Raw genomic sequence first — 23,417 nt, 5'->3', positions numbered from 1 at the left:
TGAGTCTAAGGACATCTGTTTCCTTTCCCATGTTGGAAAAAATTAACCACATCAGTGGCATTTTCCTGGAGCTGTGTTTCAAAAAAAAGTATGAAGAAAAAGAGCTTTAATGGGAGGTGTGCTAGGTAGGAACCTCTGACTCAAGTGAAGAAACCTGCTCTGTCTCTGAGGGCTTGTCCTGCAGGCTGCTGAGTGGGCAGTGCCCGCTTTCTCGGCAGTGCTGTGTGGTCAGTAGGCTGTTCGCTGGCTGTCTGCGGAACCCCCCACAGGTTCAGTCTCACAGCATGTAATACTTTGCTGTTCCAAACGAGGTGGGGAAGCTTTTTGGCAAGGAAGAAGGTTTCTTGTAAAACATATACTTGACAGTGATAGTAAGAATAAGCCAAACAATTAAAATTGTGTCCATTTTCATTTTGTGGGATTGGGGAGTTTCAAGTTTTGTGATATAAAATACAGTTCAGATCATGGTGTTCAACAGTAGCTGAATAAATAAGGGGGAAAAATAATCTTTTGGATACAAAATTGTTGTAAGTTGAGTCATAATATTATCAAAATTAAATTTTAAATAAATACTTTATGTACCTAGTGTTCTACCTTGATACGTGTTTTTTCCAGAGCATCGATTGCTGTATAAAGTCTGTTTGTCATATATGTAAAATTGTTATTTGTCTGACAAGAAGTTTTTCAAATGCAGTAACTAATGTACAAGTTTATGCAGTTTTTCAGTTTTCATCCCAAATAAGAAATGGAAGTGAAAGAATATTAAGAAATATATTTATCTACATTAAAACTACCATTAAACCACAACACATTAACTTAGTATTCAGTACCTTTAAACAAATAGGGGACGTATTGCTGCTGTCTAGTAGGCAGAAGCAGGCATCTGTTGGGGAAAGAGAAGCCAAAAATTCTGAATAAGGGAGTAATAAAATGCTTCAGTCAATGGCAGTTGCAGGAAGAGTTGTGGTTTACCATTACCAGTTAGGCCTTTTCTGTTTCTCAGCTGCTTGTAGCTGGAACCTTAGCAGTCATCCCCCAAGATGAACAGCTTTTCACTTGTTGTATGTCTTCACCCTTTTGTAGCTCACAGAGTGGGAGTCCGTGCACCAGACTCTGAAAATAGCATCCTTGGCATTAGGTCCACAGTAGCAGGAAATTCATCACAAACAGCAGCTGTCCATTGACCAGGAGCTGGTGGTACCAGCTTTACCAATCATGGGGAATTAGTGTTTCTGTGCACTTGCCCTACTGTCACATCTGTTCTTAAAGCTGGAGCAAGTGTATAAATGTAAGTGTTTAGTGTCATTTAGGGTATTGGGGTATATCTAGTCTAGCCTTCAGCTCATGCTGGGGAAAGGTGCTTGTCTCTCTTAGATCCCAAGTGATCCCTACCAGCTCTTTGCAGTTACCTTAAATAGCCTAGTGTTTCAAATAGCCAGAGGTGCCTGTGTTTAAGCAGAGAAATCCCACCCCACCTTTCTTTCTGCAGTTAAGAGAAGTATTCCTGCAGAACTAGGTGTCATTCAGCTGCCTAGGGAAGGTGACGAAATACTCCTGAGGCTGTGGAGAGAAAACAGTAGGGGAGTTTACCGTCTATACAAGTTTGCGTGTAGATTTTGGATTGGATAGCGATGGAAGAAAATGTGTAAATGTGTTAGGAACAGAAGCCAGTTCTGACCTTCATGCTAGCAGGAGCATGCCCTCCCCACTCAGTTCTTCAGTCCTGTGCTAATGTATTTCTTCTTCTATTACATTTGCAGTTATTTCTAGGTTTTCAGTAGGTGCACATGAGATTTTATTCTATTTAAGAATAATGTTTCTTGACTATTTTTGAAGTCATTGTGTAATAAAAAAACTCAACTGAATTAGCTGTTTGATAGCATGTTCGACTAAGCAGTAAGCGATGAAAATACTGCTCAGTAAATGTGCTCTACAGTTACTAAGCAAATTTCCTGTTTAGTTCCTTTAGCTAAGTCACTTTCCTGTTCTTTTCCAATGTTACCCAAGATAAATTTTGTTCTTTTTCAGTGTTATCCAAGATAAATTTTGTGGTATCATCAACATTTCAGTGGAAGGGCTGCATGATGTTATGACTGAAGATCCTGAAACAGGAACATACAAAGAGTAAGTGGAAAATCTAATTAATTTCTGGGGTAGTAGTGCTATTTTATATATAGTGTTTTGATTGGAAAAATCTGTAGGCAGTTAAGTCATGCTTTTTAGAGTTCTGTTTTCACAAGAGTGAGTGTTTTAGTAAGATAGGAAAGTTTTAGTCTTAAGGGAAAGTAGTTGTAATGGGCAGAGGGAGGGCTCAAAATTAGTATAATTTCATATTGTTCATTAAGCTGTCTACTAAATGATGTCTTAAAAATGTTCATATGCTTAGATTAGCTTTTTGCTTACTTAACTATTATATCTAAAATTACAATCCAGCAAGCTTGTATGTTGATGGGGTGGTAACTCAGGAGTTTCTTTGAGTGTGACATCTGCAGTTTAACAAAGATCTTTTTCAAAATGCCTCAGCCTCATTTAGTGGACCTAGTGTGGAATAATTCATGGCCTGGAGAACTTGAACACCTGTCCCACAAAGACTGTTCTCCCCTTCAGTTGCTCCACTTAACACACCTCCTGCTACAGAGCATACCTTAGAAGACAGTTTCCAGAGCTGGGAGCTAGAGTTCATTTGTGGCAGGAAGGTGGTGTCAGGGGTGCTCAGAGTGCACTGCCACCCAGCCCCACACTCATTTATCTCCTCCTGACTTCCAGGTTACTGATGGTATTCCATTGATGTAAAACTTCATGGAAAAGTAAAAAAACACTGAATAGTAAGGATTTTTTAGGACAGAGATTTTTGTTGTCTTAATGCTTACGTAGTTTTAGAATGATGGAGAGTTGTATGACATTAAATACAGGTGTTCTGCAAGATGTCCTTACAGACACACTATTCTAATAACAGTATTTACCGGATTCTAAGAATTAAACATTTTCTTACTTTCAGATAATTACATATAATGGAACAGACTGTAGCAGAACTAATTAATTAATTGCTTAAGGGGATGTTTGCTGACACTGAAGCCAGCTGGCAAGGAATAGCCTGCATAGAATCTATTAAATTTTGCTCCACTTAAAACAGGTGGTATGCACATGAGTGCACACTGAGAATAGTCCACACTAGTGCTGAGCCTGAAATATGCCCAAGAATTGCTTGCAAAAGTACTTTTCCCTCTTCCCCCCCCCCCCCCAACTCTCAGTATAGAAGAGGTAACCCCAAAGTCTGGGAATGTGCTTTGGTGCTGTGTTCTATTTACTATCAGAGACAATGTTATAGTGTCCCTTTGATTTCTCAACATTGCTTTGCCAGCACTTGGTGAAAAGAGTTCTCACTGAGAAATAAGTAAAACTTCGCACTAGTTAATTTCATATTTTAAGCTTGAAGGCTTATAGAACTTGTCATTGTATTTTTCCAAACTCTGGACACAGTGTTTTGCATTATAAAATTATAGTCATGCTGAACCAAAACCATTTCTCTTGACAGACACTGAATGAACTGTTTGAAATATTCTGACATGTGTTATATCTTTTGACATAGTCTGAAAGTAAATGAAGTGAGAGCACTCATCTGGAGTTGTGTGTGCTATTCTGGCTCTCCAGGTTGAAGAAGAATGATTTAAGCCTGAACTTCAGAAAAAAATCGTGTATTCATAATATCTAATTACTGTAGTGCAGACTAAACATTTAGCATAGGAAGATTGAGGCTGAAGCAATATAGAAATGCAGCCACTAAAGAATGAAAGAGGGCGTAAACATGCACAGGGAGTACATTCTACAAATTAAATGACAGTGTTGGCTTAAGTGGAAGTTGACCATTAATACATTTAAACTGGAAATTCTAAGGAAGTGTTTGTGGTTTAACCCCAGCTGGCAGCTAAGTACCATGGAGCTGCTCCCTCACTCCCATGCCCGAGCCCTACCCCCCCACCCCTACCCCCCCCCAGCCCCCTACTGCAGAGGGATGGGGGAGAGAATCAGAAAGGTATGTGTAAAACTCAGGATCTCGTTTCACCTAAATCATTCTTGGTTGGTGTGGCAATTGAAGGGGAGTTGGGTTCAGATCTCCAAATACAAAGTGGTAGAGATGGGTGCCTTGTGGCAGCTGGTGCAATAATGGATATATGGAAGTGACAATACACAATGTCATATAGCAGTTACCATCGCACAATTCAATGCATTGGCTGTTTTCACCCAAAATCAAATCCATTTGAGGCACACATTGAACCTCCTCATCCTTGTGCATTACCCACCAAGTGATCCCAGGCCCTTGAGCAAAAGCAATCCCTTTTTTGCCTTTGCCTGAGGCAGGAATGACTGTGTTTTCCCCAGCGTATTTTAAAGGTGTACTACTGGAACTTTATCACCTTCTAAGTACATAAAAGCTTTGACTGGGCAGGACCAGCTTGGCTGGCAGGTCCTCTAGCACTGACTAATCGGGTGGCTTTTTCTGAATGAGTATCCCAGTGTGTGAAAGTCCCACCACCCATTGCTTTCAGCTTGGTCTTTAATAGTCCATTACATTGTTCAATTTTCCCAGAAGGATTTGGACTATTTTCCTCCGTTTTAAAAAAATTTCTGCTGTATTGCACCATGTTTGGTGCCAAAAAGGACTGTCGTGGTTTAACCTCAGCCAGAAACTGAGTACCATGCACCCACTCACTCACACCCCCCTGCCCCCTCCCCCAGTTTACATACCATGCATAACACCCATGGTATGGAATATCCCTTTGGCCAGTTCAGGTCACCTGTCCTGGCTGTGTCCCCTCCCAGTGTCCCGTGCCCCTCCAGCCCTCTGACTGGCAGGGGCTGAGAAACTGAAAAGCCCTTGACTTAGTGTAAACATCACCCAGTGACAACTAAAAGCATCAGCATGTTACCAACATTGTTCTCACACCAAATTCAAAACACAGCTCTACACAGGCTGCTGGGAACAAAATTAACTCTATCCCAGCAGAAATCAGGACACTTTTAGCTAGAGCAGTGAGATTTTGGAAAAGCCTTTCCAAATACCAGTGCAGAGATAAAAGGTGTCAACAGTCTTTAAACAGTTTTGATCAGGTTATGAAAATTATTGCATGGTGCCCAGGCTTACAGTAAGTACAAGGGATTACGCTCAGCAGGTTTCCTAGTGTTCTGTGTTTTGCCTTGTAGTGATAATTACAGACCTCACATTTGCTGGAAAGAGGAGCGTTATTCCATTGCTCTAGTCTTGTCTCATCAATACTCACGGTTCTGCAGATTATACAAACTCTTTTTTCTTATTCCCTCATCTCGTAGTTTTTTGAATTACTCTTTGTGGTACCTAAAACATACCAAGGACTGGAAAAGTTAATTAAATCTTTTATGCTTTGGCAATTGACGTATTTGTCTCCTTTTACTTTCATATACTGAATTGTGAGAAATCATGGCATTTATAAGGAGACATGAGATTTGATGTGTTATTTTGAAATAACTAATACCTTTTTTGGAAGTGGCTTCTGTGTTTGATCTGACGTTTCTGCCATGCTGTTTAGCAAGGGTTGCATACAGCTCTAAACACATGTTAATAATAAATTGAATATATAAACAGTAAATCTGAACATTTTCACATAGGATCACAACTTTTTCCATTTTAGTAACTGTAAAACAGGTTATTCAATTTAGCTGCAGGAACATTTCACCTGCTAGTGGAATGCAGCAATGAAAAATGCACAGTAGTACAGGGGTGAACATGAGCAATAATGTGCGTCTGTCTCAGTGCTTTGTAATATGTGAGTTATGTGTCCTTCCTGCCATAAAACATACCTAATACACAGTGTCAAGTTGTTGTCACCTGAGACGTTTTTAAATCCTTTTGTTTTTTAAAGCTGATTTTCTAGGAAAAGTTTGGTAAACTGATGGAATATTTCTGTATTCTTTCAATGTAGGGAAGGTAAAGTGAATCTAAAGCATGTTTGCTGTAGATTGCAGCAGTGTCTTTATAAAGTCCATTCAAACTGGTTCAAGAGACAGAAAAACCTCTGGCATTTAAAGTACTTTTTTTTTTCCATTTTTTCCATTTTTTCCTGGTTTTATACTTACTACAAAAATAATAGTTAAAATATGGCTGTTACCTGTGCATGTAGGGAACTACGAGTTGGGGGTGGAGCAAAACAAAAATAGGAAACTTAAAAGCTTTGCTTTACCTGCTTAGAAAAAACTCTAAAGAAATGACTGCAGAAGCTAGCTCATTTCTGTCCACCTAAAACATTATTGTTCAGTGTCTTGCACATGTTAGTGTCCAGAACCAGTAGCAGTTTTAATATTAGTTTTAATAAGTGCACTTAAATGCTTTAAAAAAAATTTTAATCACAATGTATGTTAAAACTATTCTTATTCCCATTCTTAGCTGTATGTTGATGCTTCATTTTGAAGAGCCCAAAGGTACAGAAGATGAGGAACCTCCCACAGAACAAGACAAAAGGAAAAAAATGGTAAGTTTTAGATCTGTTATTCAATTATAGAACTGATTATGGAATTCACTTGTGTCAGACTAAATTCTTTGCCTTTGAGTTTGGTTCATCTGTTGTTCTTGGAAAACTCATCTCTTGAATCAAAGAAGAAAAACGCTTTGATGGCAAACTTTGCAGCCACAACTCTTCTGCTTTCTTTTTCAGTCTTGGAAAATGTTGCCAAAATAAACATCATCTATTCGCAAATTCTGGACTTTTTAATACTAAGATACTGCAAAAAGGGTTTATTGGAAAATGCAGGGAGCTTACCAAAATGTAATGGCAGGCCAAGTTTCTCATACTTAATAATCTTTATTATATTAGATTATGTGTTTTACCTGAACAGTTATTGATCTGCATAGAACCTTTTTTTAATGTAAAGATCTGTTAATAAAAAGCACTGATTCAGATGAAGCTACCTGGATTAGGTATCATGCAGTTGTGCTGTTTTTGTCCAACTTAATCTGTCAGCATCTCATAATTTAACTTATTTTTCTAAGACTTCAGGAAAACTGGTTCCTCACACAGAAAACTGCAGTGTAGAAATTCTGTGGAATAAAATAGTCTGACTGCTTGGCATTGAGTAATTGCAAAATCTAGAGTTGGATGATTGAGTAGATGTGTGTGTCCCTGTCATGCATTTGCTGTCATGCATTTGACCTACATGTAGCCAAAAGGGTATCTGGGAACAGTTCTTTAGTACTTTATTTCTTCTTGTAGGAGCAGAAAAGAGTTTGGATGGATTTTGATAGTTTTAATTTGGGTTTGTTTTTTTTAAGCTGCTGGATGCTTTTGGTTAGATAGTAAGCTTTTCTTTTAAATATTAATCAATATATGGTTCCATTTTTTTTAAAAAAAAAGATGACACATACACTTATGCTTATTCTTCTGCTATTAGTAATGCCTTAAGAGAAATTCCTAGTATCTTGCAATTTCAGATTTAAAAAACCCACGAAACTATTATTTTCAATGGTCCTTAAAAATGTATCAGATAACTCTGTAATTCACTTATTCTTAAAAGCATCTCTAGACTCTGTTAAATTTGGTTAAACTTTCTTCCAGTTTGCAGGTTTAAATTTAATTCTAGGTGTTTGTTGCAAATGGTAATAATTATTCTTCACGGGTTTGGGTAGTCTCTTGACATATATTGATAGGCATATATCTTTTATTGATAGGAATTGATATGTCTATATATCAATAAGGAGAGAGATAAGTTTGGTTTGTTAATCAAATGTAAAAAACAAAGCGAATTTAAATCTACAGTCCTTTCATTTTCTTAGTTTTCTTTGAATATATTAAGATTTTATTTCTGTTTATCTAAAGTTTTAATTACTTTCTTGCAGAAATTATCTTAATTTTTCAGTTACAGGTTAACTTTAATAGTTTGGATACACATTAAGGAATGTAGAGTTGTTAGATTTGCTGTGGACTGCTGTTGTGGTTTAACCCCAGCTGGCAGCCCAGCCCACGCAGCCACTTGCTCACTCCCCCCTCACCCAGAGGGATGGGGAGGAGAATGGGAAAGGAATGTAAAACTCCAGGGTTGAGAGAAGAGCAATTTAATAGGTAAAGCAAAAGCTGCACACAAGCAAAGCAAAGCAAGGAATTCACTCACCACTTCCCACGGGCAGGCAGGGGTTCGGCCATCCCCAGGGAAGCCGGGCTCCATCACACAAACACCGTAAGGCCAAATGTCCCCCCCTGCCTTCTTCTTCCCCCAGTTTATATACTCACATTGACGTCATATGGTATGCAATGTCCCTTTGGCCAGTTTGGGTCACCTGTCCTGGCTGTGTCCCCTCCCAGTTTCCCGTGCCCCTCCAGCCCTCTGGCTGGCAGGGCCCAAGGAACTGAAAAGCCCTTGACTTGCTATAAACATCACCCAGCAACAACTAAAACCATCAGTGTGCCATCATCACTGTTCTCACATCATAGCCAAAACACCGCACCGTACTAACTACCAAGAAGAAACTTAACTCCATCCCAGCTGAAACCAGGACAACTACTGTCATGGTTTAACCCCAGCCAGCAACTAAGTACCACAGAGCTGCTTGTTCACTCTCTCCAGCCCCGCTTCAGCAGGCTGGGGAGAAGAATGGGGGAAAAGGTAAAACTCATGGGCTGAGATAAGAACATTTTCATAATTGAAATAAAATGAAATATCACAACAATGATGACAACTGTAATGAAAAGGAAGGAGATGGGGGAGAGGGGTCAGTGGGGGAATAAAACACAAAGGAAAAAAAATATGTGATGCACAATACAATTGTTCACCACCTGCTGGCTGATGCCCAGCATCCAAGCAGCTCTTGGTTGGTCCTGGCCAGCTCCCCCCCGTTTATATACTGATCATGACATCACATAATATGAAATGTCCCTTTGGCTAGTTTGTTTCATCTGTCCTGGCTGTGTCCCCTCCCAATGTCTGTGCCCCTCCAGCCCTCTCCCTTGCAGGGGCTGAGAAACTGAAAAGTCCTTGATTAAGTATAAACATTACCCAGCAGCAACTAAAACCATCAGTGTGCCATCAGCGTTGTTCTCACACCAAATCCAAAACACAGCACTGCACCAGCTACTAAACAGAAAATTAACTCTATCCCAGCTGAAACCAGGACAACTACCTTCAGTGCAGATATCGGGCAAAATGAAAAGTAGGGCATTGATTTGATTTATGATGTAATACAATGCACCAGTACAGTGTTGATGAACGCAGTCATAATGAGGGAACTGTTCTGGGGTTACATGCAATAGAGACAATGTCCATTGAATAAAGAGAAGTGGCTGTGCTTTGGTAAGTACAAGCCAAAACTGATAAGGAAATGACAAAGCAGGTTTTGATTTACGTGGGAAAAGTATCTTCCCTTGCATGTCACTTTCCTGTTTTCTGTAAGCAGTTGCTTATGATTTAAACACCTTTGTTTCATAGAAGGTTTACACGGAATAAACTGTCATGCACAAACATTGAAGCTTTATTTTTGTTTCAGATTTTATAGTCTAGATGTAACTATCTCCATGGTTACTCTGTTCTCTAGATTCCTAAGCATTATAAGAATCCATTAGTTTTCTCCTCTCAGTCCTCTTTTGTAAGAGTAGCTCACTCTTCTTTTCCCATATTTAGCTGATTATTCCGGATATATTTCAGACTTGAGTCTTCTATACTGTCATTTTTTTTAAAGCTAACTTTAGTATTCACTGTATTCTTATTCCTTTGCAATTTGTCACAGCCATTAAAGCAAGCAAACTCTAGTTGTTAAGAAAGTCTGCTATAAATTTATTTTGAATCCCAGCTGAAATTGCTTGGTATAAATTTTTGTGGATGGTGCAGAAATTGAGACTGGCTACTTCTCATGGCTGTTTATTTCAAAATTATACAGGTCATTTGGGTAGGTCACTAGTAGTAGAAGTGTCAAATAATAACCACGATTGTTAATCATGGCTTTGAAAGTGCAGCTAGCATTTGATTTGAGAAACTGTAAAAACAAAACACCAACCTGGGCCCGCTCCTACCCACCTGTACCAGAGTTTCTTCCTCTCTGTATGAACATCCAGGGCACACACTCAATTCATGTGACATTTAGAACAATTACAGTACCAAGCGGCTTCTGGTATAGAAGTGGGAACAAATATTTGAAATGAGAAGAGGAAGATCAAGAACAACCTAAAGGGAATCTGCAGATGATTTAAGAAAGTTTCTAGTCTTGTCCCACTTAATTGCTGTGAGAGTTTTCTACCCTCTTGTAAATTCCATGGCTGAATCAGCAGTTTGTATCAGGGCTCAGAGTTTAAACCTCATAAAACAATAATGAAAAGATAAATGGCTTCTCTCCTTCAAAATAATACTGCTTTGCAACTTTTAAGGCCATTAATATGAGAAAAAAGGTAAACTGGCATGGTCCATGCCAAGTATCACATTCCGATGTTCACAGAGTCTAGATATTTTTCTTTGATCTGTCTCTTTATCCTGTCATTAGTACCTCTCTTTATTATTATTCATAGCTCATAATTACTAGAGTTTTAGCTACAACAGTGCTTTATAAGTTTATGATAACTTTCTGTAATTGACGTTTTCAGATATTGCTGTATTTTAGCCTCATTGCAATTACAGAGGAAAATGTAACTAGGTGGAGAGTGATTCATGACCTTGCATTGCACATAGTGTATAGACCTCAGGTGACTAATTTTTATGTGCCCTTAATGTATGTTTTGAAGAACTCTGGTATCATTGTTCAAGAAGGGAGTTAAGCTTTCTCAGCTTTTTATTAGAAACTATGGAGAGGATAACTGTTTACCAATAAAAGTCTATTGTATTTAAACTTGAATTATCCATGCTGGTACATGTTTTAGATGATGCTTATATGTATATATAGCAGGTTTGGGAGTTTTTTTAATTCTGTGCTAGTATGGCAAGAAACTAAATTAATTGTAATTTTATATCTTTGGGAAAATAAATAAATAAGTTACAATATAATAAGCCAAATGATTAAGTTTTACATGATAATGTGGTTTACTAGAAGTAATACTTCATCGTTTGGGGTAGAATTTCTCTTTATATACCTAAGTTACAAATTAGGCACAGATTTAATGTGAGTTACACTGTTAAAAAGCTTTGGTGTTAGGAAATTTTCGTATCATCTGTCTCCATTTTATAGTCACTGTTAAAAGTAAAGGATACATTCCCCTCTTAAATGATTTTTCCAGTCTTCCACAGAACATCACAGTCACAAGGTACTAACTGTTGTGATGAATAAGTATTTTATGTCCAGCATTCTTGCTCCCTTTTTAGTATCAATGTGTCCATACTTAAACTGAAGAGATCTCTCAAGTTCTGGAAATCTTTTTAAAAATTTAATTCCAATATTGAGGGAATGATTAAGAGATTTACAATATGAAAGGTGAGATGACCATAATAAGAAAGAAGAACTTGCAAGCACTGATAGAAGAGGCTAAAAAGCAGCCTAGTTTTTCACTGGAGTTGTTCATAAGAAATAAGACTAATTTTTTTTGTAGCAGTAGTTACAGAGGGTTTTGATGTTTTACTCTGTGTTATATTTATGTGTCTGTTTCACTCAGTATCTCCCCCTGTTTTAGGAATAATATTGCTTAATAAATAGGTGAATAATCTTAAGGTTTAATGTCTTCCACTCCATATTAAAATTCAAATACTTTTGATTTTATCATGCCAAAAGAGCAGTTGTGCATGTTTAATATGCCTCATTTCTTTGGAAATAGCACTATAGCAGGGTATTACGAAGTCTGAAGTCTGCTGTTGGAGTGGGCTTTGAGATCTAGCATTACATTTTGTTTCCTGACCTTCCAGCATAAACTGTAGTGTTGTTTGATACCAAGATGAACAGGTCACAGGTCTACAGTAATTGCCCATTTATTTCAAGATCCTACTACTTTAGGATGCTGCAAGCTTCAGGTGTCCCCACCTTTCTCCAGCATGGTGGACTGAGGGATGAATGCTGCAGAACTATCCCTGAACTTAACCTGCCCAACCTGTCTTCTGATACTGAAATTGAATAGGTCCTCTGTCAGTGTAACCCTTTCATTTACTTTTTTTTTTTACTTTCATGAAGAAGCAATTAACTTGTGGAAAATAGTGACAAATACTCTGTCCCTCCCTACCCAAGGGAAAAGTGCATAGTCCAGCTGGACTGATGAGATTGTATAGGTACTACTGCTGAAGAAGTGTGTCTATTCTTTATGCACATGAACAGTTTCTTTTAGCTGTTGTTTGTCATATAATCTAAACTAGTTCAACATTTTCGGTGTTTGGTTTCCTTATTGATAAAGTATAACTGACCATAGTTCACCCCATCTCTAAAGTGCTTATCATGGTAATATCTGGTGTGTTTTTTAGGAGTTATGGGAAACTCATTCAGCAGTAATTAACAAAGCAGCTTTGAAATTTATTTTATCTTATAGAAGAGTGAAATCTTACAGCAGTCTGGGTGCATGATTTGAGACTATTTCCAATAGTTTTAAACTGATACTTGGTTTTGATAATGATTTATTCTTCGTTTTACAGGAGTTTTTCCTCTTGTTTCTCAATTAAGTGTAAAGAAAAGGAGATTTATTTCTTGACCTGAGGTTATAAAACAGATGAGTAACTCAGAGTATTTTTTTAGTGCATTATTATATAATTTTCTCTTACATGTTTTCCACAGCTTGCACTGAAGGACCCTGTACACACTGTCTCATTGCAGCAGTTCGTCTATGAGAAGCTAAAGGCACAGCAGGAATTACTGGGAGAACAAGGTTTTCAGGCACTTATGGAAACAGTGGATACAGAAATAGTTGCACAGCTACAGGAATTTTTACAAGGCTTTTAAATGAGCAGACATAAGATTTTTTTGTGTCCAATTTCCCTTTTAAAAAAATAAAGAACTCTAGCCTTCCATCTTGTATGGAAGAGCCTACTGAAAGCTGAAAATAACTTGTGTTAAAAAATTAGTTTCTGTTGCTATTAAACTAACTTTGGTAATGTTTTATGTTGTTGTTTTTTTAATAATGTAGTTAGCATTATATCATCAGAGTAACACTTCCATGATTCCTAACATTGTATATGCTGTCCTAGGTAGTACTATTTTTTTGGTACCATTACTGGCTTTTTGGTTCACGAAGCTGTCATAAACTGAGAGGTCTGAAGGAATTTAGTAATCTATATTAATGAGAAGTGTGTATTAATCCAGCAGTATAATTCAGTTTCAGGAGGTGCTTGTCTTGATATATATATCAAATGTATCTATAACTTTCTCCCATTCGTATTACTGTTTCTTGACTGTGTGTTCACCATACAAGTAGAAGGAGTTAGGAAGGCAGTAAGACTGTGAGCAGAAATACTCCTTCATGAGAGAATGCTAATTCCCATTTGAATTGTCTCAGAGAGAAAGAAACTTAATTTTAACACTTCCATTGTATTTGAAGTGGTGTTATAGAATATCAGTGTGTATCTCTATCTGGAAATGTGGGTTTGCGGTTTTACCACGTATTTCTTTATTTCTGTTACGAAAGATTTCTTGCTTTCTTGAGCCCCTTCTATCTTACTTTTAGGTGTCATAAGACAGAGGAAATCACCAGAGGTAGATGAGTAATTAATTCCAATTAATTCTTGGCTATACCTGGGCTGCTTAAAATTGCAATTGTTCAGTATCTCAATTCTTGGCTTTTATTCATCAAAGACTTATCATCAGGATACTTCATAATTGTTACTGAGAAGTTTGAGCCTAGGTGGTCACAGTTGACATAATTATTTGCAAATGCGAGGCTCTCTTTGAGTTGTAATTATTTATTACTTACCTGGGTGACTGCAGGAACGACAGGGTAGAGCTGCTCATTTCTGTGTGCCTTTGTCTTCAGCACCTTGTGGGTGGGAGGGCGGAGAGAAGGCCCTTTTCCATTTTGAGATTTTCCTTTGAAGTTCTGATCTTCCACTTTCAAAGTTGAAGTGAACTTTATTTTCTTGGATAATTAAGGTATTAAGGTAGATTTCCTTCCCCGCCCCCTGAGGGGATTAGATGTTAAAAGACACCTACATGCTTTTAATAAACCTACCAGACAACCAGATGCTTTAAAAAAACTGAATCTTTTTCTTTACTGGCCCTTCGGGTAGTAATCGTTTTTGAAACCTTCCTTCTGTTTGCAGAGGAAGCCTGACCGTTCCCTCCTCCTCCTTCGGCTTCAGTGCCAGAGGCTGTTGGGGCTTCTGCACCTCTGAATGCAAAACCTCCCCTGAACCCAGCTGCCGGCATCTCTTTGCAGAAGTTGTTTGATTAGACATTGTTTCCTGCTTTTTACCTTGGTGCAGGGAGGTTTGTTAGAAGAATTGTTACAGTTTGTACATTATCTGCATGTCGCTTCTTCAATCGTACACCAACATCAATTCTCACAATTAAAGAGTTTGGGCTAGTTATCTTTGGTGCTTGGAAGGGACTTGGCGTGCTCACAGTCCCTTTCAGCTGTGAACTATAGTTACCAGAACCGGGTGGCATTTGACTGAAATTGCATTTGTTGCATAGTTAATCTGCAGAGACCCTCAGCTTTTGGCTCAGTGTAAACCTAGCACAGATCTGGTCAGCCTTGTGGGTTTTGACCCTGTACTGCATGAATGCATGACGTACAGAAAACCTCGGTTTGGGAAGCAATACTTTTCTATCACAGTTTGGTATGATCACTTGTGCAGCACTGAATGGTGCTCCCTGATGTTTCAGAGGGAGGTAGGTCCTACCCTCTGTAGTCCAGCCCTGGCCAAAAAGGGCCGCATGCTCTCTGCATTTCTGCTGTGTGCCGGAGCCTCCAAGTGTCTTGCAGCCAGGTCAAACTTGCCAGCACAGCTGCATGCAGCTGAGCCAGACCTGCCTGTCTGCGTTGTTCTCTGAGACATTCTAACCCCCGAACCCCCATTACCTCACGTGGTGGAGTGTTAACTGCAATCTGTTTTAGTGCATGGTAAATAATGTTGACCTAGGCTCTTGTCAGGAATGATGGACATACTTTTGGCTAATAATGGCACGATAACATTGTGATTAACTTTCTGAGTAATGTCTCTGAATAAGTGTATGTATTCATTTTTGTATGTGCTGGGAACAAGTTAAAATTGTCACTAGGTGTTTAGCTTTTCATCTTGGAAGATTGTACTGCAAGGCTTGGACTATAAATGAAAACAACTGTCATCACCATTAACTGCTTATATCACAACCACTGTCAGCTCACTGCAAAACAAGTGTCCCTCTCCTCAGCAGCAGTATAGCACTGAGAAAGTGGGGAAATACCAGCTTAAAACAGCAGAAAATCTCATATATAATATCCTTCTATATTAAATCCTTATATATAGGATTAAATTTTCACTGGAAGGTTGCGGGTTTGGACAGCAGCAAGCTTTAGCCCTTTTTGTTGCTGTTGAAACTTCTGACTTTAGCCTCCTGGGGAAGAAGAGAAACCAAATACAACAAATTGCCTGACACCGAAGCAGTGAAAGCAAGTTTCTGAAGTTCTAGTGAGGGAGGATCTTTGATCCTGTCACACTTTGAGCGTTGTTTTTTGAGGCAAAAAATAATTTAAATCAGGATCCATTTTATTTCCTACAGAACAATTAAACAGTTGAGGCTTACAAGTTCTATCAGTTCACTTTTCAGAAGGGGCGATGACTGTGAGTTGAAGACAAAACTTTTTCTGTCTCTGGTAAGAGTTAGATGCCTTTGAAGATGTGTGCTGAAAGAAACTGAGAGGACTAATTCTGCAGCTTCCTTCTGCAAGAAAAACCCAAAAAACTTTGTATCAGTGAAATGACCATTTTTAGGCATTTGGCCTAACTGAACTTTTAATAACCCATCTAATCTCATCGCATTTCATTGATTTTTTTTTTCCCCAGCTTCTAAAGGTAATTTTGTCAATGCTATAATTTAATCCTGTTTGATAGTCCAGGTGTTTGTCTCATACAAAACTACTACTGGAATAATTTCACTTCTACAAATGCTTTCAGGTTAGATAAGCTGAAGTGTGATAGATAACGTGGAGTACGATAACCTGAAGTATGTTAAAGCTCTAGGTTTGTAAAGTAAAAACCCCCAGCTGTATAGGTATGTATGAAATGTGCACGTAGGTAGATGTTGATCATGCGTACGTGGTGGGGCTGGGGGGTGTGAGGCACCCGTGTGTCCCCACGGGTGCCCTGTGGCGGGGCCGGTGGCGTTGGGGCACAGCTGCCCACTTGTGGACAGTGCCCTGTGCCGTGGCGAGGTGGTCTGACACCCCCGCCATGCTGGGCATGGGCAGGGGTGGTGGTCTGCTGGCACCATGTTCCCTACCTCGTTGGGAAGGAGGCTGCAGCCTTCTGCCTTCAGTGAAGTGATAGAGGGCTTTTTGCATCATTTGTGAACCAGGCCAAGGGCCAGGCCATTTCCCGGTAACCTCCGCCACTCTGGTGGCCCGGGGGGTGCAGGGAGAGCGCGCAGCGTGGTGGGTGCGTGCCCTCCTGAAGGCCCTGGTGAGCAGAGCTGCTGGAGAAAACTGCTTCTTGTCAGGTAAGCAAGTGCTCATGGCATCACTGGCACGTCGGCAGGAGGTGGTTTGCTGGCTGTGCCCCAGCTGAGAAGGGGTTCAGCGGTTTTAGGGAAGCCTCGAGATTTCCAGGAGGGAAACCTGGCTCCTGCAGTGCTCTAGCATGTCGCTGAGGAAGAGCTGTTGCAGTTGCTTTGCAAGTGGCATTATTTGAGCAAATACAGCACTGAGGAAAAGGGTATTGAATTGCTAAGATTTCATCCTTGTGAAGTTGTCCACTTTCCAAGATATGAACCACAATTTTTGTTTGAATATGGGCCACTGTATAGTGTGTACTCCTTAGCAAAGGTGCTCCTGAAGATCCTCTTTGTGTTCTTGTTGGTCCCAACAGGTGGTCAGACATCTTCTCCCAGGGTGCCAGGAGTGATGGCCAAAGTCCTAAGTGGAGTCATAGCTGGTAACTGCAAATTGTAACAGATGGACTCATTTCTCTGGTGGATCAGCAATAATAAAATCACTTCTATAGCTCAGATTGACACACACATGCTATGAGAATTATGGTCAATATAATTCAATAATGTTTAGTAATCTTCACTTCTTTTTTAGATTTTTATTTAGTTCCAAAATCTTGTGATGCTCCTAAATTGTAGTTCATGGTGTTTTTTGAACTGCTGAACATGCAGCATTTTCACTTAGCAAAAGCAGCACCTTTGTAATTAAGGTGCACATTCTGAAGGCTTTCCAAACTCATTTACTTGTCTTGCTTCAATGCTGCTGCTTCAAAAAATCACTAATCCTAAAATGTTAACAATTTCTGTCTTGCTGCTAGCTGTGATTAGTAACGATGACTGATCATCAGATAATCAGATTTGAATAGTTCTGTAGAATTATTTCATAAGGTACAATAGCTTGTTCATACCAGATTTTGCTGACTGTGGGGAAAATGAAATCAAATTAACTGGAGTCAGCGCCCTTTAAAAATGTACTGGGGATTCATAAGGAGTGCTTAAAAGTGTTACATCCTCCATTCCCCACTGGCTAGGCACCATTTTGTTAGGCTGAGTGCACACTACTGCACTGACCAGTATATACTACTTGCTCAAAAATACTGATCATGAAATAATTTGTTTTCAAGTCTACACAAAATGGGTGATCAGTTTCCAAAGAGTGATCTAAAGTGAAGTAAGAAGGAGCAAAAGTAAATTTTCCGCAATCAAGGGAGTTCCACCACCAATACCTAAGTGTAACTAAAGCATGCCACTTAAAAGTTGACTATACAGAATAAAATCCCACATTGGAGGTACATGTCACTTCTGAAGTCAGCAGCAGCTGTTGGCAGGTGGCAAAGCATGTCTTCTGGGCTGGAGCTGTGCAAGTAATTGACTTTTTCATTCTCTTTCTGAAGAAGATGAAAAAATGTTGGGTTGGCAAAAGTATTTTACTCTACGCAGGGTTTAATTTCTTAGCCTGCTTTTAATAAAACAAACATATTTTGAAGTCAAGCTGTCACTTCTAAACATGTCAAAAGCCTAGAACGTGTACAATAAATATTCTTAGGTAAAACAATTCGCTGAAGTTGCATCTTGCTTGAGGTGGTAAGAAACTAGTTTTCAGTTTCTGCATCTTATTAACCTCTAGAAAGTTTATCCAATTCTATTATGGAATGTAGTGCTAATAAGGTGACACACTGATGTTTAAAACAAATTAGTCATGTTGACTGTGATTGTGGGTTGTCATCACTTCCCACAGCAATTTTAACTGCTTCCTAGCAAGAAGGATTATTAAAGCAGCATTTAAAAATAGAAAATGTTTAAATGAAGTGAATGTTTGACCCAAAAGTTACATTTGTTTTTCCAGTATTTACACCAGCAAAATCTTTGGTGTTACTCAAGGAAAGGAGCAGAATTCTGTAGGGCCTGTCTAGTCGTCAGTGAATGTTCTTTAAGCTAAGAATGTTTCATAAGTTTTTCAGGAAATCAACTGAATAAATCGTACTGTGTCGACATGTATTGTCCAGTAACTTACCAACCTGAGAAAATTGGAATTGCTATATGAAAACTATGAGCTGAGAAAGTGTAAATCTGGTTATTTTACTGCATGGTAGTGTTTCAAAAATATGCCATGAATCATTCCTGAATTTGTTCTTCAGGTGTTTTGCACCAAATAGTCTTTTTTGCAATGGGAAATATTCTGTTTATTGTAGTTATCTTTTGATTTCCTTACCTTTTTTTTTTTAACAAACTTGACACAGGTATCTTGCAGTTACTTTCCCCCCATTTTTCCGGTATACCAAGGAAAACCAGAAGCTGTCATACAGCAGGAATGTGGGAATTTGTACGTGAATACAGAGCTTATGACTCCTGACTCAGTACCTGAGCTTGCAAAGGAGACATTAGAGACCTAAAAACATCAGCTTCACCCATCCAATCTTTAAACACCGTGTGTGTGTGTGTGTGTGTATGTGTCTGTGTGTGTCTGTGTGTGCGTGTGTCTGTGTCTGTGTGTCTGTCTGTGTCTGTGTGTCTGTCTGTGTCTGTGTGTCTGTGTGTCTGTGTGTCTGTGTCTGTGTGTCTGTGTCTGTGTGTCTGTGTCTGTGTCTGTCTGTCTCTGTCTGTGTGTCTGTGTGTCTGTGTCTGTGTGTCTGTGTCTGTGTGTCTGTGTCTGTGTCTGTCTGTCTCTGTCTGTCTGTCTGTCTGTCTGTGTGTCTGTGTCTGTGTCTGTGTGTGTCTGTGTGTGTGTCTGTGTGTGTGTGTGTCTGTGTCTGTGTGTCTGTGTGTGTGTGTGTGTGTCTGTGTGTGTGTGTGTGTGTGTCTGTGTGTGTGTGTGTGTGTGTGCGCGCGCGCGCAAGGAGGCACACAGGCATAACTGTACATGCCGCAACATGTTTTTGTCTTGGTCAGCTGCAAGACAATGCAAGGCCTTGTATGCAGGCCACCGAGCACTCTGGTCAGGGATAAAACAGGCAGGAGATTCGTTAGTCCTACAGCTGTGGATGTAGGAAGCAATGCATGTCCTATATTCTCTTATTTGCCTTCAAGGCTACTTACGCACTTTAATCAATGGCGCTGTAATGCAGCACGTGTCAATAGTCCCCAGATCCCAAGAGTCCTCTTCTAGCTTTTTGCTACTAGCTGTGCTCATTTGTTGAAGTATTTTGACATACTGTCTGACTTTTGTAATCAGGCCCAGAGCCCTGCAAGCAAAATTGTTCTGCCTTGCAGCAGTTCTTTTCCCTCCTCCACCTCCTGAAATACCTGTGCAGAAATCAACGTGTTTATTTGTGTCTCTTTCGTGAGGTTCTGCAAGCACAATATCAAAGGCATTGCTGAATGAGAGGAGCTCGACTTTCAGAAAGCTGTGGCACAGAAGCTGGTAAGAAGGCTGGGTGGTTGTGCAGTCAGAGATGAAGTTGTCATGTCCAAACAGCGGAGAGTTAGAAAGCAAGAAGGTGAATAAGCAGTTTGCAACCTGGCAAAAGATTCATAGCAAGCTGCCACAAGGTTCTGTATTAGGACTGATTTTTATCACTTTATTAATGGTTTGGAAGTGTTCATGAATAGTGAACTGGCAAAAATTGCCAGTGGAATAGCAACTGCAAGGAATATAACTGAGCAGAGCAGTGTAGCAACGCAAAGGCAGATGAGGCTTCAATGCTGCGAAATGCTGATCAGCTTTACAATAGTTGTTCAGTCAGCCCTCAATGTGTCATGTTCTCCTTAAGGCCATGAAATGGAAACCTAGAGGATCCAATTGCTCAGGGAGAGAGAATTTGAACAAGCTCATGCAGCTGGAAATGAGACTTCACTGAATTGTTTTGGTTGGAAGGGATGTCTTGAGATCATCTAGTCCACCCCCCTGCTCAAGCACAGTAAGCTGCAGCAGGTTGCCCAGGAGCGTGTCTGGTTGGGGTTTGAGTGTCTGCACAGATGAAAACTCCGTAGCCTCTCTAAGCAAGTTGTTTGACCACCCTCATAATGAAAGAGTGGGGTTTTTTTTTTGTGTTCAGAAAGAATTGTATGTTTCAGTGGGCACCACTGAGAAGTCCAGCTCCCTCTTCTTCATTCCCTCCCGTCAGGTATTTATACATCTTGCCAAGATCCCTCCAACATTTGTCTCTTACTGTGGCGAGGTTTCAGCAGGAAAATTGCAGAGTAAATGGCAGAATGGAAAAAGCCTCCCTCTAAGGAAGATGAACTTTCCTACAGCGTTCTCCTGGAGAAACTGGCGGCTCATGGCTTGGGTGGCTGTGCTCTACACAGGGTTAAAAGCTGGCTGGGTGGCTAAGACCGAAGAGTGAAAGCAAATGCAGTTACATCTACCTGTCGACTGGTCACAAGTAGTGTCCCCCAGGGCTCAGTATTGGGGCCAGTCCTGCTTAGTGTCTGTCGATGATCTGGACTCAAGTGCACCCTCAGTAAGTTTGCAGACAACACCAAGCTGCGGGGAGTGTTGATCTGCTTGAGGGCAGGAGGCTCTGCAGAGGGATCTGGACATGCCAGACCGATGGACCAAGGCTAGTTACATGAGGTTCAACAAGGCTCCGTGCCGGGTCCTGCACCTGGGTCACACCAGCCCCACACAGCGCTACAGGCTGGGGCAGAGCGGCTGGAAAGGGCCTGGTGGGAAAGGGCCTGGGGGTGCTGGTCGGCAGCCGGCTGGGCATGAGCCAGCAGTGTGCCCAGGTGGCCGAGGAGGCCAGCAGCACCCTGGCTGGTATCAGAAACTGTGTGGCCAGCAGGGCTGGGGCAGAGATTGTCCACCTGTACTGGGCACTGGTGGGGCTGCACCTTGAATACTGTGTTCAGTTTTGGGCCTCTCACTTTAGGAGCAGCACTTAGGTGCTGGAGCGTGTCCAGAGAAGGGCAACGAGACTGGTGAAGGGTCTGGAGAACAAGTCTTATGAGGAGCGGTTGAAGGAACTGGGTTTGTTTAGCCTGGAGAGGAGTAGACTCGGGGGAGGGATGTTATTGCTCTCTACAGCTGCCTTGAAAGAAGGGTGTAGGCAGGTGAAAGTTGGTCTCTTCCCCCAGATAACTGGCGACAGGGACAAGAGGAAATGGCCTCAGGTTATGCCAGGGGAGGTTTAGATTGGATATTAGGAAAAACTTCACTGAAAATTGAAGCATTGGAACAAGCTGCCTGGGGAAGTGTTGAAATCATCATCCATGAAGGTCTTTAAAAAACATGTCAATGTGGTGCTTTCTGACACAGTTTAGTGTTGGACTTGGCAGTCGTGGGTTAGTGGTTGGACTTGATTTCAAAGGTGTTTTCCAACCTTCACAATTCTATGTTGCTATGAAATTTTGAAACTCGGTGAATCTTAAGGTTACTTGGTGTGGAAAATAAACAGGATTGATTGTGAGTCAGAACAGAGAACCACTCGGTTCTAGGTTATGGAGACTGGATGGGACTCTAGTAACAAGAGGATATGGATTTCCACAGACTGGAGGGGTCTTAGAGAAATCCTGTATTGAGGGAGTAGAAATATCTGAACCTTGATAAAGACAGTATTTCAGGAGCAAGACTAGAAGGGGGTAAGAACCTCTTCAGGAAAGGTGTGATGGTATTTTCTTCTGATTCCTTGTAAAGAGAGGACTTCTGATTTGGGGAAGGTCAGAACAGGATTTGAAGAAGGCTTTCTGCCTGGAGGGCCTACACCTGGCAAATTGATTGTGGAAGAAATTATTTGATGTCATAGTATTTAAGTTTGCATTTGTTCACAAAGTCTGTTCTGAGGTTGAAGAGTGGAAGACAGAATCATTTTGTCCTGTTTTCTTAGGTCAACTTACACAACTGGAGACAGATGAGCCCTGAATCTGTTGTTTAGTTTGGAGACATCTCATATGCACGCAGCCATACACATACTTGCATCTCCACACAAAACCAGCAGTATTGGCTTGGACCATTTGTAGAACAGTAAGGAAGATATTTACCTTAATTTGAGATGGGGATATTAACTATTTTTTTTCATCACAGCATGAGAATCCCCATGGATCTCACTGTCTCTGGAGTTCAAGGCACTTGTTTTAATATAAAAGGCTGTAAGAGTGAGTTAATCACCAAAGACATCATGACATGTTTAATGTCTTCCTGCCTACAGACAATGAGTAGAATAATCTGGTTTAATTTGCACTTTGTGTAAAATCTCTTTGTAAATAGTAAAACAATGACATAAAGCAGCTTTAGAAACTTACCAATGTTATGCTGTTCTGTCACTTTCTCAATATTTTCAAGTAACATTAGAGTGGTACAGAACACTTAACCTAGCAGACCATATCAGAGGGTGTTCTATTTTTATATTTTATCTTGAACCTCTTTTATCTATTGTAAAGGATACCAGGATGCTGCTTCTGATTGACTAGTTAGTGTTAGGTTGGCATTTTCCTATTCCGTTTACCAGATTCAAAAAGAGGAAATAAAGATCTTATTCTTTTCAATGCATATTTCTTTAGGCCACTGTTACTATGCTTCATTACCTTTACAGATATATATAGAATAAGAAGGTTAACTAAAAGCTACACATAAATAATAAAAAAAACCCCAGTGGCTTTAGAGAATCCTGCTGGACTGGTAGAAATAAAGGAGAATATTTTCTCGGGCTTTCAGAAATATTCAATGTTTGCTTCCATGGGCACTTGAGAATGATTCCCAGTTTGCCTTTTTTATTTACTGTATTTTTAAACTAGTTCTCTCTGGCCTGAAGACTGGGATGGTAGCATGGACATAACAGTGTCACTCCTGCAGATTAATTTTGTCTGAATTGCGCATTACCGCCAGTGACTCCTCAGCAGACTTTGAACACAGCCGGGTTATATTCTCTGCTGTGTGGTTTCTCTGCACAGCTCAGGGTAGGACAATTTCAACTGCCTGCTTACAGAAGGCAGGTGAGTACAA

At 40.1% G+C, this 23,417-nt stretch overlaps 1 protein-coding gene across 4 annotated transcripts in view; it reads left to right on the top strand.

Moving 5' to 3' along the window:
- IPO11 (importin 11) overlaps positions 1-13,015 on the top strand; it is a 99,815-nt gene extending 86,800 nt beyond the window's left edge. For all 4 annotated transcript variants that reach the window (XM_037373979.1, XM_037373977.1, XM_037373978.1 and 1 more), the window contains exons 31-33: positions 2,029-2,124; positions 6,419-6,503; positions 12,692-13,015. In XM_037373979.1, the coding sequence (XP_037229876.1) occupies positions 2,029-2,124; positions 6,419-6,503; positions 12,692-12,856 (346 nt within the window). In that variant the 3' untranslated portion in view covers positions 12,857-13,015. The remainder of the gene's footprint in view (positions 1-2,028; positions 2,125-6,418; positions 6,504-12,691) is intronic.
- Positions 13,016-23,417: the final 10,402 nt, after the last annotated feature.

Source organism: Falco rusticolus, chromosome Z, assembly GCF_015220075.1.
Source record: "Falco rusticolus isolate bFalRus1 chromosome Z, bFalRus1.pri, whole genome shotgun sequence".
NCBI classification, from domain to species: domain Eukaryota; kingdom Metazoa; phylum Chordata; class Aves; order Falconiformes; family Falconidae; genus Falco; species Falco rusticolus.
Note: the sequence above shows the minus strand (reverse complement) of the source record. Positions and strands in the feature narration are given on the sequence as shown.